Raw genomic sequence first — 17,500 nt, forward strand, 5'->3', positions numbered from 1 at the left:
CACAAGTGACAAGGGGAAAAAAAAAAAAAAAAAAAGGAAAGCCTGAGTTCGACTGGGCCGTGCTGGAAGGTAGAACGGTTGTTTTCCCCCCGCTTGTGTTCAATACTGTAAATAATCTGCCTTGCTTTTTGTGAGCTCAAAGGACGCGGTGGCAGACATCCACGGCAGCAGCAGGGGGAATTAGTTTACTTGGAAACGATCAGCAAGTGTGTACACACTGCTGGTGAATATTAGATGATTGGATAATGAGGTGTTAGCCAGCAAAGGCTGCACAGAAGCACAGCTCTGTGGTTTAGGGGGCACTTCTTCCTTCAAGACTGTGGGACTGATTCAAAGCCGACACCCCATCCCTAGGTTAGGCACTAACCAGGCAGAAGGAAGAAAATGGGCTTTAGGGCCAGACTCGAAAACCAGCGCCCTGAGTGTCAGCCCTCCCAGGAAGTGACAGGAGCCCGGGAGGCACCTCTCTTCATCCCAGAGAGAGCTCGGACGTGTTTCGTGGGGCCTTTGAAAGACCCGGCATTAATTACAGAAGCACCAACAAAAACCTTGCCAAGGACCAAGGCCTCCTTCTGAAAGACCCTAAGTGCTGGTTCTCAGAGTAGCCTATCTGCGCCTTTTAAGTATGAGTCATGGGGGGGGGGGCAAGGTATTTCTATCTCTTAAGAGAAACTGACTTGGCTTACATGTTGATAACATACTAAAAAGAAAGACTGTCTCTGCAAATAGCTTTTGATTAGTTGAGTTTCATCTCCAAGGTACCCAACCAGTGGCCTTTATTTTTCTAAATGCTGTATTTTCTGCTCACGGTCAAATGCTTTTTCATGCTACTTACAAAAATAAATACTTGTACTCTGCTCAGATCATAATAGCTCATTAAAGGAGGCTGATTTTGGACCCAGACTAGAACCTAACACCAGAGGGCTGAGGAGCCTCTTGAACCGATCGCGTTGCCAGCTCCGCTCTCTGGGGAAGCGGGCCACTGAGGATGGGATTCAACCTTCTTAATTGTGAACCTCATTAGTGATGGTTGCTAAGCAAAACACACACCTACCTTCAGTGCATAGGAAGGAGGTAAACAGCACGTCACAGGTTCTAATGACTCTGGCGCCCAGAGCAACCTTTAATTATTATATTTTTGTTCTCTTCTACCTCAGCCATTAATGTAGAAAAACAAATTAGTTTATTTTTGCAGACCGCGGCGGATTCATAAATTGTCTTCCAGTTTTTACATCTGAGTCACATTTCATTCTGATGGCCTGCAAACGCCCCATTCATTTCCCTGCACGTATGTCTGTCTGCCGCACAGGCGGCTCCTGAACCCAAGACCTCAGGCTGGAGGGTGCAGCTGAAATCCGCTCAGTCTTGTGGGCGCCTGGCTCTAAAGAATTTAATCGTGCTGTTTTGTTTGCAATTCACTTTTTAAAAAAAGTCTCACATTACTCTCTCAACAGTTCACATTGGTCAGAATCTCAGAGTTATTATGAACTATTTTATAGGGGAAAAGGGTCATAGGTTAGAAGGGGTGTGATAAGCGGGTGGCACCTGCGTGTCGGCACAGAGTGGCTTGGGAAGCCCAGGGTCTGAGTGTTTCTGAATCTGACTTACACCCCTGCCTCTCTAGCCCCTCACGTCTTTTAACTGTTACCTCTTTTAACAAGCAAAACAAGAAGTGCATCATTTGGTGAGCAACATTGTATGCTGTTCTTTTCTCACCCCCTCGCCCATCCACCACCTGTGAACACACACACACACACACACACACACACTCTCTCTCTCTCTCCCCATCAAGGGGCAGGAGGTGGCCCTTGAAATCCATCCTGAGCTCATGGGACCAGGATAAAGGCACCCACTGAAATGGGCCCGGAACATCTGGGGAAACCCGGGATGGGGGCTTGCGACAAGCCAAAATAAAATAAAAATAAAACTGCAAGAAAAGCTCTAAGCAAAAGAAAGCTTAGAAAGAGACAAACCAAAAAACTGAGGGAGAGCTATGGCAGGTGAGGGGGGTGGGCACGCTGAGCCCCGGGTTCCCCTCCCCTCCCCCCACGAGGGAGGGGAGGGGAACCCGGAGTTGGGGGGGGGCTCTGTCCTGGTCCACTCTGGGGACACCTGCCCCACGGGGAGGGGGCTCCGATCAGCGAGGGGGCCCAGGGGCATCAACTCGACATGAACCAACAGAAAGGATGGCGCAAAGAAAAAGAAGCATCGCAAATAAAAAAAGACATGTAACATGTGCCTACCATTGTCCAGATAAGAAGGGGCCGTACCTTCTGACGGGTCCAGGCGGCGGGCCCGCCGCCCGTGTTTGGAGTTGTTGTGTACAAACATGTTGTCGGACACGGCCAGCACGTGGCCGTCCACGTTGACCGTTGTCGAGACGACAACCTGCGGAGACAAGCGCCGTTGAAACCGGAGGCGGCGCACCTGCCACAGGTGCCCGGCGAGCTCCCGGACCGCCCCGGAGGTCACAGGCAAGGGACGACCCACGCCCGCTCCCAGGCCCCCCTTTAAGCAAAGTGCATTCACTGCTTTTTTGACTAATGGGGTGGGTGGGTTGTTTTGTTTTGACTCAAGATTGCTTCTCTTCAAAACCCCCTGCACTAATTACAGTTTAATCTCTTATTATGCTAACAAGTGAATTCAATTCAGAGAAATATTCTTCTAGCCATTAGCTTCAGAAACACCCCTCAGCCACCCATTTGCAAGCCGCTGTTTTGATTGATCTGTTCACATATTGATTAGATAGTTTATCTAATGAAAATTACTTCACTGGAGACTGTCCTTCCTTGAGGAGTTGTGAGGATTCAGAGCTGCCCCCCCCAAAAAAAGGAGGCTTCATAAATCAGAAGCTGCTTCTACTCCCCACCTTCTATCATCAAATGATCCCTGAGTCAATTTTACAATTACAGCCAATGTCTGGTAAATGAAGGGTTTTGCATCTGAAAAGACCGAGCTGAATAGGAGAGCATCACTTCTCTGTCCTCCGAGGTGGCTACGCTGGGGACTGCGGTTCCAGCTGGAGGGAGCGGCTCGCCTCCGAGGCCCAGGTCCGAGGGCAGACAGGGAAGAGATGGGGACAGGCCTTTCCACGCTCTCAGCTGCTCACAGGGACCCCAGGCACTTCCCAGGGAGCTGGTGACAAGCACCCCGGAAATGGCGCCCCCTAGTGGACGCTGGAAACAGGAAGTTGCACCTGGCCTTGACCCTGAGACCTCCCTTAAAGAGAAGGGGCTGCTCAGGGAGTTTATTTCCAGAGTAGCTGGGGCAGCAGGGCTGTGAGCCCAGGTTCAGCCTGGGTATCATAGCAGGATTTCGGGGCTACAGCTGGATGTGGGGTGTGGGGAGCCTAGCTCTTTGGCATATTTGGGCAGGGGGAGGGCCAGCACCACGACCCCACAGAGATCAGCTGGGCAGGGCCGGGGACCCAGGAGGGTCTGCACATGGCAAGGAAGGGGATTTAACAGCCAAGGCCGTGGCCGACCTCAGTTAATAAGGAGCCAACCAACCAAGACGTTAATAACGGGGGGAGGGGCAGCCCAGGGGCTCATGGGAAGTCTTCACACTTGCCATGAAATTTTTCTGTAAACCTAAAACTGCTCTTTAAAAAAAGTCCATTTGCTTTTCTAATGACATATGTAAGTGACTGTAAATAAACATGATTTTTTTAAAGCCAAAGCTACATATTTAGATGTAAATATATGTGTACGTAATTGACTTATAAAAAAAAAAAATTCTAGGCCCCAGAAGAAGACTGTGAGACAGGATGGCCTCCCCAAAGGCAGGGGACGCTTTCCTGGACAGGTCCTTCCCAACAGCAGGCCCTCTGCGCCTCGGCATGGAGTCAGGCCACACCAGCCCCCCGGGTCCAGGCTCAGACATCGCAACACCACCCCGTTCACCTGCTGCCCAGGGGAGGCTGTCTGCGCTGCCCTGGCAGGGGTGGCCCTGACACCACGCTGGGGACGCACGGGCCTGACAGCCCCTACGCAGGGCATACAGGGCTGCCGGGGTCACGCAGGCGCACTCCTGTGGTCTGTCTGCCAGGCCCCCCGCCCCAGGCACGGAGGGACCGCTACCACCACGTCCCCCGCGTGGGATGCCAAGAAAGACAGAGAACTGACACCGAGCCACTGACGTGAGCCTCTCTATGTCCCTCGACCAGGATAAGTTAGAGAAACAAGGAAAGGTAAAAATAAAAATAAAAAAGGACACTGTCTTTGCTCTGCCATCTGTATATAGGTCAGTCACCACGGGAAAAGCGCAGCTGAGCAGAGAGAGCAGACAAGCTGTGTTTTGCTTCTCAGCCGGGCCAGCCCTGCAGCGCACCTGCAGAAAGGTGCTGAGGTTGTGACACCACTTGGAAATGCTGTGTGGGCCCGGACACACTGTAAGTCCAGTTACACCTTCTGAGAAGCAGGAAGATGAGCTGAAGCATCAGAGGCGGTCCTTTCAGTGGGAAGCACAGCGTGTCCCTGCCACGGCCTTCAGCCAGTGGTGAGCACACACGTGACCCCCACTCTGCTCCACGGAGCAGCACCCCTCAGGAAGCCTTGTGCAAGGAAAATGGAAGCACCCCAGCTGTGCACAGGAGACACTGCCTAGCCTCACAGCCTGACTGGAGGCGGCCCACAGGCTCCACCTGCTCTGATTGGCCAGCTGGATGTCAAGACAGATGTCACATGTTTCACCTAAAGACTGAAGCATAACTAAACTTTCTTAAAAAAAAAAAAAATGCCCTGAGTGATCCCTTGGTAAACTACTCTAAATCCCCAAAAAGAACCATTCAGTCACGCCCCAGCTTGCGGGGAGCTCCCCATTCTTCTCTGGTTCCTAGGGATCGGCAGCCGTTTTGCATCCCAGCCCAGACACTTTTACAATTAAAATCAGTAGAACAATCCATCATGTGCGCTGAGCCCCTCACCCCGAAGTCACCTCCTAGTCATTCACAAACCAAGGCAAGGAAAATATGACTCGGTCATAATTTATCTCTGAAGCCATTGGCCCTCCGCCCCTCTCCTTGCGAGGGAACCCTTTGATCTGAGGCAAAGCAGTGGGCGAGTTAGCCTGGGTTCGGGAACAGTCCAGCTCCTAGGCTGGGAGGGAAGGAGGCGAGACGAGCCAAGCCTCGGGGGAGGGACACCGAGCTGGGAAAACATTCTAGAACTGGTAGAGCCTGCAGCAAGCGGGGGCAGCCCCTCCACCAGGAGGCCCCTCGGTCCTGCGCGCTCTAGGCGGTTGGTACACAGCGGTTCTCTCCCGCGGCAAATCTTACACCTTCCCCAAAGGAAGGCCATCTGCATGGCATGGACTCCGAATTCTAATCAAGCAAGCATGGTCAGCAGGTGCAGCTGCAGAAACAGCCTCAAGTAGGTGCTAACCCTCGGGAGGACTTTATCTGAAGAAATCCCAGACCGTCATTTGGCAACGCGCCCAGAGGACTCACCACGGCTGAACGGAAGCCAGAACCCAACTCGACCTACCGCCCTGACTGCCCTCATTCCAGGATACCCCGCCCGCCCCGCACACCTCCCGTCCTCAGAGCAGAAGCCCCGGTCATGCTTCCAGAGCTGGTGTCACGGTGTCATGGGCCACGGCCAGGCTCCACAAAGCATTCGATTTGGAGACTGGATCCAGCGAGCCCGCTCTGGTCTGCACCCAAGCCCTTAGGAGCTGGAGCTGGGCTCCCAGACAGCAACAGCATCAGAGAAGCCAACTCTCCCATCCCGAGTCCGGCCCGTGGCCCGGGCGTCTCTGCAAGAAGTACCTGGAATCTCCGCATGTCCCGAGGGTTGCCTGCATTCTTCAAACAGTTCTGATTGCACTTGAGGAAAAACTTTAGAAAGAATCTATAAAGATACAAAAAATGGATATTTGTTAGGGTGAGCAGACAAAAGACACAAGCTTTCTGAAAGACACTCTTGCATGAGGAGCCAGGGAGCGGTCCCCACGCCGCCTGCCGCCTGCCCTGTAGGGGGCAACATTGAGAAGATCCGGGGGAGGCTGGGCAGGTGCCTCTGGGTCCAACAGCCAGGGCAGAAGAGCTCCCCTTATGGAAGGAGAGACTCACACTGGTCTCAGCACTGGGGGTTTCCAAGCTTTATGACAACGTCACTTTATGTGACTGAGATTGGCCATTTCTTGCCTGGATCTTTGCACAGCTGACCATTAACCGCTAGGGAAGTGTCCACCCCAGAGGAGGCTGACAGCTTCAGCCAACAGATACACAGGAACCTAGTTCTAGCTGAATTGTTGATAAATGATGCATCCTTTTTTAGGATGGGCAAATCTCTCCTAAAACAATTGTCGTTGGTCCAAAATTCAAATTTAACTGGATCTGCTGAATTCTACCTCACAGCCCAAGCCCAGGGCCACTTCTGCCCAGGTAAACACACGCTCAAAGGTGACTTTTTTTGTTTTGTTTTGTTTTTGTCTTTTTGCCTTTTCTGGGGCTGCTCCCTCAGCATATGGAGGTTCCCAGGCTGGGGGCTGAATCAGAGCTGTGGCCACCAGCCTACACCAGAGCCACAGCAACATGGGATCCGAGCCGTGTCTGCAACCTACACCACAGCTCACGGCAACGCCGGATCGTTAACCCACTGAGCAAGGTCAGGGATCGAACCCACAACCTCATGGTTCCTAATCTGATTCGTTAACCACTGAGCCATGACGGGAACTCCTCAAAAGTGACCTTTTAAAGTCACGGCAGATCCAACTCTTCCGAGAGGATTTGGGGCCTTGTTTCAAGGGCTACAATGACTTCTATGAAAGGCCGACATGTGTTTTGGTTTTTTTTTGTTTTGTTTTGTCTTTTTTTTATCTTTAGGGCCGCACGCACACGGCACATGGAAGTTCCCAGGCTAGGGGTCTAATCAGAGCTACAGCTGCTGGTCTACACCACAGCCACACCAACATCAGATCCGAGTCCCATCTGCAACCTACACCACAGCTCACAGAAACGTTGGATCCTTAACCCACTGAGCGAGGCCAGGGATCAAACCCAAAACCTCATGGTTCCCAGTCAGATTCGTTCCCACTGTGCCACGGTGGGAACTCCCTACACGTGGTTTTAAGGCACCCATCTACAACCCTGGTGTGGCAAGAAAGCTGTTGCTCAGGCAGAGAGAAGGGAGGCCCGACGCTGAGCTGTTTTTGTTTCCTGCCGAGGCCTGTCCTTGGTTCAGAAAGAAGCATGACGTTTCGGGGGTCCTGGCCGCGTGCTCAGATGCTGTGACAAAATCGCCACGCTGTCCTCCCCACTCCCTCGGCGCTGTGACAAACGTGGAAGCTCTGGCTCACTTAGGAGTGGACAGATGCTGGGGGTCCCGGCTGCAGCGCCAGCCTCGGGGAGAACTGGGGGTCTCAGCCCCAAGCCTCCTCTCTCCCCTGAGAAGGCCCTGGGCGTCCCGAGCCCCCCAGAGCTGGGCCCGCGCGGACCCCCCCGTCCCCCAGGGCTCTAAGCAGAAGTCTCTACGTTCTCCCCCAACGTTGCCCGGCTGACGGGCGACGACTAAGTTTTTATGATGCTTCGTGTGATTCCTTGAATTCGACCTGACGGTCAAGGCTTCCCCCCGAACGACTGTCATATCAGAAAACCAAAACACGAGGACAGGTGGGTTCATCTCCCATCCTATCCCGGGTGACGTTCTTCCACGGCAGAAGACAAGCCGATTGATGGGAAAAAGAAGAGTGGCCACTTAATTAAATTTTCCTACATCCCGCGCGGCCTCACTGTTTTAGGCCGGAATTTACATCTTTTATTAACTCGCCTCACCTCCACACTTAGCTCGCAGGGCCTCTTAACACCATCTGCCACCGCATGCAGTCACCTGATCGTCCACCCACCAATTTCCCCTAACAGCCACCGTGCAATTAAGCTCCGCGCTCAGCAGCGAGGCAAATTAGGCACACACCTGCGGCCGCCCCGCACCCGACCGCATCGCATCGGAAAGAGCCTAACAAGGTGAGGGCGTCGCAAAGTTATCGTCCTGTCAGGCAATTAGGCCTTCGCTTTGGGGACAGCCACACGTTGCCACCGGCTAATCTCGGAGCAGGCGCCAGCCGCTCGTCTGCCTGGAGCCGTCTGGGGTGGGGGGGTGCTTTTCATGGTCTGAGAGTCGCTGGCCCTCCAGAGGAGGTGTCCTTAAATTCCTCCGTGTCTTTTTAGCCAGCGCACCCTTCTGCTTCCAGGACGGCAGGGTGGGCATTGAGACTGAATGGCCACGCCAGGCACGGTCGCTGTGGCGCGAGTGGGCCTGGCACCATGGGCCTTCGCTAAGGCCAGCGGCAGAAACGAGCAGCACACAGTGGGGTGCAGAGCCCCCATAAGCACCTGAGCACCTCACGGTCACCTCTGGAGCAGGGGACAGGCACACCTGTACACATGTATGTTCTGGAGGCGGAGGCAATGGCGGGACCCCTTCCCAAGTTTCTCAAGAGCAGATCTCAGCGGAGACCAGAGGAGATCTGCGGATCCCAGTGGAGGCCCAGGAAGATCTGCAGATCCCAGTGGAAAGCCCAGGAAGATCTGCAGATCTCAGTGGAAAGCCCTGGAGAGCAGCATCCTTCCCAACCACTCAGGCCCCAGGGACACAGGCCTCCTGGGAAGAGACGGAGGAGGAAGAGGAGCCTTTCGCCTGGTCTTAACCCGCGTTCTCAATACCTGGTGACACTGAGCTCAGGGATCCCCGGGCCTCCCCGAGGTGGGCGGGCAGTGCAGTCCCGCCAGCGTGGGACTGCAGACACCTACCACAGCCACGTCCGGAGTGGGCGTGTGCTCTCGTGCAGCAAGGGCTCAGGAGGCCTTTGGGCATCTCGGGAGGGTGAGGAGGGAAGGTGGACACGTAGGATCAGACGGCCGTTCTCACCTTTACTCGATTACCCTTTAATTGGCTTTTTCCTAAGAAATATCTGACAACCCCTCTACATATCTCAGTTCCAGAGTCTGGTACACAAAGGACTTAATGCTCTTGTTATGAAGGGAAAAATCTTCCCTATGTCAGAAAATCTTTGGCTTTAACACCAATAAACTCTTTATTACCGCTAACCATGGATCTGCTGCTCAATGGCCAAGAGACGATAAAAATTCTAACCTGTCATTAGTACATCGCGCTTAATTGTGTACAGTGGCTCCCGGGGCGTCTGCCGGCCGTCATCAAAGTGACCATTATGTGCACTAATTCCCTGACCCTGTCTTATTTCCCTAAAGAGTCATCATCTTTCACAGTAGGTACCAGAGTAAATCAAGCTTGAAATATGGGCTTTATTTACTTGTTTCTCCCAGGCAGGAGGGGAAGCGGCAGCTCAGGGCAAACCGCCCATAGCTCGTCCGTGGAGACCCCCCCCCCACCAGCGCCCCAGCACATTCTGCTCGGAAACCGCGCGAAGCCCCGGAAAGGTCTCAGCGGCCACGAGAAGGGGAAGGTGTGACCTCGGAACTTTGAAAGCAGGCTCCCCCCGCCCCCCGAGCTCGTGGGATCCAGAGAGGATCCACGTCTGGCCCTCATGGCCTATGCGGGAGAGCTGTCCCTTCCCACCTGGGGGCGCCCAGTAAAGGGGCCCCAGGGGTCCTCTCTGGGGCGGCGGGACGGAGCGCCACAGGGTCGGCCAACGAGAGCCTGCGTCGGAGCTGGAGGTGGCCAGGCCCGCCCTCCCTCCAGCAGGGCGCTCAGTCCCGCTCTAAACCGCTCGGAGGCCCTGGGTGTAGCCGCAGCACAACGTTCAGGCTGGTCCTGGTGGCATCTGGCAGCATCCTTCCTGACAAGCCAGCGTGACCGGAAGTGCTCCGCGGCAGGACTCAGGGGCGTGAACGGGGCTCAAACAAACAGCGGGATCGGCCCCGTTCTACCTGGAGCCACGGCAGGTGCCCCAGCACGAGGGCACGCCCCCACCGCAGTGACTAATTTCAAAGTCTGCTCCGTTTCTGTGTGTTTAAGCTATGAATTAGTTCATTTATATTTACTTTTATGAAGCTGATTAACCAGAGCTTCTCTATCTGATGAAAATCATTTTAATTGTAGTGTTAGGCTCCTGTGTAATATCCATTATATTATGAACTGTTTAAATTCTACATGGGTATTGTGTAAATTGGCCCTTTGTGAGCGAGCAGGCAATTAGGACCAAACACTCTCCTTTAAGCGGCTATAGAACTTTGTGGTGTGTTCAGGACAATCAGAAACAAAGGAGGCTGTTTAATTGTAATTTAATGGAATATCAAGGAGTCCGTGGCATTAGACGCTGGCAACAGAGAGCAGGAGAGAAAAATTAACTGCAATTATGTTTGATTAAAGCTATCCTTCTCAATAATCAGCGGTCCTGACAGGCCATGGGGCTCTAGTGGGTTCCAGGATGGCAAAAGGTGTTGAGCAATATTAGGGCCAATAAAGGGGATATTAGCATAGCTAATTACAGCCCTGCAAAACCTGTAAAGGGGGCCTCTGTGTATTGTAATGTGTGAAGTAATTGGCCAAGGCCGTTATCAATTACATAAGGAATGAATTTGGTTTGTCAGAGAAAAGCTGACGAGATGCATTTCATCTGATACCATTTCCTTCCCTCCTATTTCCAGTAGCTAAGAACTTGCCCACTTTGATCCAAAGCTGCAACTTACCAGTGGCCAAATCACTGATAAAATTATCTCGCCAGCAAGTGTTGGGTAATTAATACCCCTCACCCTCACCGCCTTCCCGCCACCGCTGTTCCTCACCTCACCGGAGCCACTAATCATGTAATCATGATTTCTTTCCCTCTGGTCAGAGGAGACATAGGCCGGCTCCTCAGGAATGCAGTGGGCTTGGCGCGTGCACCCTGGGAACGAGGAGGAAAAGGGACGTGGCACAGCCCTGACGGCTGGTCCTTTGCATGCGGAGTCCCCTGCCTGAGACCTCCTAGTTGCGGCCTCTCAGAAACCCTCCATGCAGAGATGAAAATGCCTTCACTGTTACATTTGGGCTGTCCCAGGGCCAGCAGTGACCGCGACTGAGCCCCGGGCTGGGGGCCCTGCCTCCTCTCCTGACCCTCGATCACGGGTGATGCAGGAAACCCGAGCCAAAAATATCGGGGTGGGGGTGGGGGTGGGGGGGGGCTCGACTCTCCATTTTAAGGCAACGCTCTTAATAAGCCGAAAACTAAAAGCAATGGATAGGCTTCCGTGTCATCCATCAAAAATCCCAAAACCATCCGGGTGTAAATCACAGCGCAGACAGCAGCCAGGGTTCCAGGCAGCAGGGAGCGCCCCCGCCCCCCCCCCTCCCGCACCGAGCCCCCACGTTTTCAGTTACTGAATCCAGAAGGCAAAACCAGGAGATTCTCTTCCTACATGATAACCTTGACAAGGAAAAGGGAGCCTAGAAAACCAACCAGAGGGTGCAGGTCTGAGAGTCACCACCCGCGCTGGTGGCTGGCGGCTGGCAGGGGCGGGGCGGGGCACATGTGGATGGTGAGCCAGGGCCTCAGGAGCTCGGGGGGCTCCTTTCCCACCTAGACAGTGGTGGTGGCGACCAGGGCACAGTCCTGTGACGGGACCAAATGCCGCTGAACTCTTGGCTTTAAAATGGGTGATTTCACGTGACATCCACCTGGCTTCGATTCACCACCGCAGCAAGGACGTCCCTGCAGGCCGGGAGGGGAGCCCCGGAGGCCAGCGACCCTCTTGGGGTGTCGGTGGCTGCGGCCGCTCCCACCCTCGTGCAAGGAAAGAGTTAAAGAGTCAAGTGAAAAGATAGAGCCTTTAAGAGACTTTTCCCTGACTGATAAGAAAGTGACCGGCAGTGGAGTGCTTCCTCCAAGTCCCGGCTAATTACTGGGAAGTCCCTGAAATCGGTGGCCGCAGCTGTGGTGTGCGTGCGCCGGGCCATCAGTCGCGGCGGTATTGATTACGGAGCCATCCTAGCCGATCGGGTTCTGGAGCTCAGCGACAATGCGCTTCCTTCACAAGACCTGTAATGAGCAGCTCCTATACAAGAGTACATTCTGCTGATATCAGATCTCGCGCGGAGATGGTACACAGGTCAATACGGATCGGATTTCCAAACTGCGGGGTCTTAATGTCAGGCTCGCTGTCTCTCCCACTCCTGCCATTAGCTATTACTGGGCTCACGGTCTGTAATGCCATACGGGAGGCAAAAATCTGCTCCATTAGGCTGATTTATTCTTCAAATATGCCATGACAAATTGCTTTAACACCAGACTTATTAAATTCTTGTACATTTCAAGTTATGGGTCTCATATACTTGTAGGGCCTGCATGACGTCATCACGACGGGGGCCGGCGGGTGAGCGGATTGGATTTTACGGCTGCGCCCAGATGTCCTTGGTGAGGGCCCCCTCTCCGGGCCTGTGTGTGTGCGCGCGCACGCGCACCGTCCCCCGGCGCACATGAGATCCTGCGTGGAGATGCAGATGCAGGAGGATTTGGAAATATCCACGGCTTGACTCTCGGTTCAACAATTACTGGCCTTTGTCTGGAGGTTCCTGCTCTACTGTAGCAGAGCCTGTCTCTAGTGGACTGGGGCTATTTTACTTGCCCGCGCGGCAGTAACCACACCGCATTAACAATATTTGTACTACAATCACCAAGGGACCCACTTCCCAGATTCTATCGCTTCTTTATCTCCTGACAAATACCTCACTATCGAACATTATTAGGTTTAGAAAATTAACCCTTCACGGTCTGGAGCCACGCCAGGCCCCACCGTCCCTCCAAAGAGCCTTATCACTAAATTTCTGCTATAATGGTTTTTCTTTTCATCACAATTTCAGCAGCGGCTGTCAAGAGGCACTTATAGATACCATGATCTCGTACTTTTGCAATGACTCTCATTACAATGATACCAAAGAGATCTGATGGGATTTAATAGCTTTGCTGGCCAGTTCCACATCCGCCCCCATCACAGATCCTGCCGCCAAGCTCCCCTTTTGGAGAAATTTGTATGACTTGCATTAAACTTTTCCGGGTGATTGTAATGTGTTCAGATAAGTAAAACCCAGGTAGACACTGGGAAGGCAAACGCTTCCCCGAGCCCCGGGCTCTGTCAGTCGCCCTCCCCGGCTCAGTGTCAGGATTCTAGTTAGTATTTTCTCTAACTGCTCCTGATATTTCCTGATAGTTCTGATAAGGTTATCTGTGTAAACGAAGTCAACCGCAAGGCACAAAAGAAACGTGAAGTGCGCCGTGTTTACACCAGGGTTCCTGCTTCGAGGGCCGTCTCCCCGCCTCCCCTTTACCTATTTCTCTATTTCTAATGGGCGACGCGGCATGGACATGATTCCCCGGCAGATCAGTCGCCCTGTCAATCAGTCCGTATTTTGTCTTTCGCTGCGGGCTCATTAAAACGGCTTCCTCACTCCCTCTGGACACTGCTCTATTTGCCAGCTCTGATCACGGAGCTCCTTATTTAAGAAAAATGCCAGCATCGCTTGGCTCGCATCAGACGCACCCCCTGACTTGTTGCCAGCTCCAGGGGAGACTTCCACAGAGACCTGGTGCGCGGAGACGAAGGGCCTTCTGCTTATCCAAACTTAGGGCGTCAAGCCTCTCCCGCCACACGTGTGCGCGTTCCCAGGGATCCGAGGATAACGGGGCGTTGTCCTTGCCGGTCAGCCTCCTGCCGGCCCCGGGGGTCACCCTCAACGCCCACGTGAGATTTTGGGTGGGGGCGTCCGGGTCTCCCCCGACCCCCGCCACCCCCCCCCCCACCCCCCCGGTGTCCAGGTGGGAAAGAGCTCACTCGCCCTTCCTCTTCTGACACACATTTTCCCTCGCCCGCGCCAGCGTGCTTAATTAAGAACAATCATCTTTGTGGGCTGAATTATTCATAAAAAAAATCACATTTTAAATCCAGCCTGTGCGTTCACACAGGACACCAGTGTCGAACCCGCCCATGCCAGCCTCTCTAGTCTTCTACGTCCTGATTAAAAACTTATTAAAACATTATAAATGATTAATGGGAGCACAGCTCTGAGTGGCAATTATTAGTTTTAATGCAGGTAATGCAGCTTAATGAGGGGCACATGTGTGCAAAGCTTTAACTTCATTACTCCTGCGTGTCAACAAATACAAGAGAAATGTGTGTCCAGGTCATCCATTACTTGAAACAGCGCCGAGCCGTCCCCGTCCCCTCCCTTTGTTGATGAGCCAGGAGCCATAAATTAATCCCTTTCTGTGGCGCAGGGAAGGCCCGCGGTGCTAGAATCACGGCCACCCTTGCCTGGCTGCCCGTGCCACCGAGCAGCTCTGCGTGTGAATATTCCGCAGATCATCTTTCCCGGAGCCCTTCGGCACGCGGGGATGTTTCGCTGGAATGGTCGCCTGGTGTCATTGTCTTGGCTGGGAGACGCAGGCTCCCGAGGTTCAGAGCCGGTTGGGTTTCTCTCCTCTCCGCTATGGGAAGGTGCACGCAGCCTGAGCGCCAGCCTCCCGGCGCCTCGTTCAGGATACACGGTTTCCCTAAATATTCGGACAAGAGCCCCACGCCCTCCATTTCCGGCGTGCAGGGCGCGTGGGTGGCAGGCAGCGTGTGCGCGCCGTGTCCCCCTGGCCGGGAGGGAGTCTGAAGGCAGGAGCGCAGAGGCACGAGGACACTCCAGGGGAGACGTCGGGGCGAGCCGGGAGCCCAGGAGAGGCCGGGGGTGAACAGAGGCCTCTGGGATGCCGCCCGCGGAGGAGCCCCTACGAGTCGCCAGCCCCCCACCTGGGACCCTCGCGGGGGCCTGCGCACAGCCCATGTTCCCAGTCACCCTTTACTTCCTGTTTTGGTGACAAGCAGCGAGGTCCGGGCTGATCTGTTTGAAGAGAGTATTCAGGACCATTTGCATCATTTTATCGCTAATGTATAATATATGGCTCTAAAGTGAGCCCGAGCACTGTCTTGTTACCGAGCATAAAAAAGTGAGGGCAATAAAGATGCATTAGCGCGCTCAAGCACAGCGGCTATAATGCAAGCAGGGGAGGGTGCTGCTCGAGTTAAGAGGCAACCTTTCTGCCTGCCTAAGACAATGGAAGAGTAAAGAAAATGTCAAATCAAGAAAAGCTGGATTTAGAGATGAGGCAGCCCAGAGTGACGCTGGTGCCATATTTGGTGAAACTATAATGCTGTTGGCAGCAAAGATCCGTGTTTCCGATTCATCTAGGGCCGCACGGCAAAGCTTTGTCAGTCTGTGCAAGGCATAAATAATTCAGGGTGAGAGATGGCAATTACAGGGCCCTGCACAACCAAAATGAATATTTTATGAGGACTAAAACTGCTCTGGAATGAATCATACACACGGAGTCGCACACACATGGCGTGGGGCTCACACATGGCGGCCCCAGGAACAGAGCAGCTCGGCCCCTCGCTCCTTCCGGAGCCTCGGCGGCAAACCCAGCGGCCGGCCGTCAGCAAGCACCCAACAGGCTCCCGGGCTGGGGCTGCGGCTGCCGCACTCCCGAGAGAGGCTCGGCCCTAAGACACCCGGCGGGAAGCGGGAGCGGCGGCTGATACGCCCCACAAGTTTGGTTTTAAGTGGGTCGTCCCGCGTTGGCAGCCTGGCTTTGCGCACCGCTTCAACTGTTGGAACTACTGAGAGGTGTCCGCTTGGGGACACGATCCGACGCAGGCCCACAGCGGTCCTCGACGGGATTTAAGGGGGAGGAAGGCGCGAGGCCCCAAGGGGCGTTACACACACACACACACACACACACACACACACACACACACACCCAGCGAGTTTTCCTTTTCCCTCCAAGCTGAAGGGAAAGCTGATGGGGCTCTTCCTCCATCTCCTGGACCCGAACCCCATACGAGCCGGGCCATGTAACCCGGAGGGCCGGGGATTACGGCGTGTCCGGTCCTTCGGTCCAAACTCGCCCGTAAAAGTTGCTCTCTGCGCTTTGAACAGCGACACACTGCTAATGGAGGCAGGTTCCTGCCAAAGGAGACCCTGAAAGGCTGAAAGGCTGGTTTCATTTGCTACGTTTCCTCCCCGAAACGCTCCCGGTGAACGGCTGGGAACAAAAAACGACATTGTCCCCGAGGCCAGGGAGGCCAGTCCCACTGGTGAATGCCCATTGTGTTTGCCCACCTACTGATACCTGGACTTTTGTGGAGGAAAGAAGGCGGGGGCCGTGACATCAGCACAGCACAAGCGTCCCTCTGTGCAGACACCCCGAGAGGGCCTGTGCCTTGGTGGGAACCGAACACCAGATCCCTCAGAGAAGGCCTTTCTTTAAATCCAACTCCAATGCCTTGTTTTCATAAACAAGGCTATTAGGTATATTAATAATTTGATAAATAGGGATTTGCCCTTAATTATTCATGAAGAACATTTGGCAACAGTAAAATTATATTCGCAGAACAGGTTTATAAACCAGCTAATTATAAATTAAGTATGCAAGAGAAAATTGCTAACCTTGAAATTAAAATATTTTATGATTCTGCAATTACAAAAAAAAAAAAAGGTAGAGAATTATCAAAACCCCAGTGTGAGCAGAGTACACAGGACTTTACAGATGGCACAGGGCAGGCCAGGGGAGTGACAGCAGAGAGTGTGGCCAGGAAAAGCGCCCCCACCTCGGCTCCCCACTCCCACCCCCCCCCACCCCCCGCAGCCTGAGTGGTGGAGGCGGCCGCCAGGCCTCCAGACAGCGCCACTCCGCTGGTTCTGCTCAACTGCAACTTTCCAAGAGGATAAGCTGACAGGACCGGCATTCCTCGTGATGAGGCAGGTGAGCATGTCCTCAGGAAGGGCCTGTCTGCTCTCTGCAAAGGACACGGCGTGCCACCTCTGCTTGTCGTCAAGCCCTGGCACGTGGACAGCCTGGCGTGTTCCCGTCACTGCGCTCGGGGCCCTCAAGGCACCCCCCCCCCGCCCCCCCTTCACTCCCCTCTGACTGGGACGCGGGGGCCACACGGAGCTGGGGGGCCACACGGAGCTGGGGGTCCAGAGGGACATACTGGTGCTGATGGCAGAGAGGCACGCAGTGCCGCCAGCGCCCACTAGAGGGCTTCTCGCCCGGCGTCAGAGGGGAGATGCCCTCCTGCGCACCAGCATCAGCCAGGATCAGCTCCGGCCTCAAACCAGCCTGGGACCCACCCCTCCAGGCTGGGTCGTCCCAGCTCACCTTCCGGCTCCTCGCCCAGCCGACTTCCTGGGAGGGGGCTCTGTCCACACCCGCCCCCAGCCTCCACAGCCCCCTGGGAGCGAAAGGGCCAGCGGCCTGTCCCTGGTGAGTCTCACAGGAAAAGACGGGGCGAACCTTCCCTTCACTTTTCAATGACTAGATACCCTCACGCTTAAGTTACGCAGATGGTAAAAGAATTGAGGAAAGCGGCCAGGATGAATTAATTGAAGAACATCCTGTCTTTAAAAAAAAGAAAGAAAGTAGGTTGTGTCCTGCAACTTCTTTCCCCCGGGTTTTGCCCAAAGGGCCACTTGGAAGGCTCAGAGGACGCAGGGGCCAGCCCTGCTCGGACCCCCGTCCAGGCCATAACTCAGTGCTTGCACACGAAACAGAGAGAAACGAG

General features: G+C 54.2%; 1 protein-coding gene across 11 annotated transcripts in view; it reads right to left on the reverse strand.

Moving 5' to 3' along the window:
- EBF3 (EBF transcription factor 3) overlaps window positions 1–17,500 on the reverse strand; it is a 115,943-nt gene that overhangs the window by 33,854 nt on the left and 64,589 nt on the right. For 7 of the 11 annotated variants that reach the window (XM_047760679.1, XM_047760678.1, XM_047760676.1 and 4 more), the window contains exons 7-8: window positions 5,768–5,849; window positions 2,244–2,388 (exon numbers count right to left, since the gene is read on the reverse strand). In XM_047760679.1, coding sequence (XP_047616635.1) covers window positions 2,244–2,388; window positions 5,768–5,849 — 227 coding nt within the window. The remainder of the gene's footprint in view (window positions 1–2,243; window positions 2,389–5,767; window positions 5,850–17,500) is intronic. The other 4 variants (XM_047760677.1, XM_047760675.1, XM_047760674.1 and 1 more) reach the window with 1 other exon arrangement.

The sequence above is a fragment of the Phacochoerus africanus genome, chromosome 15 (assembly GCF_016906955.1).
Source record: "Phacochoerus africanus isolate WHEZ1 chromosome 15, ROS_Pafr_v1, whole genome shotgun sequence".
Taxonomy (NCBI): Eukaryota; Metazoa; Chordata; class Mammalia; order Artiodactyla; family Suidae; genus Phacochoerus; species Phacochoerus africanus.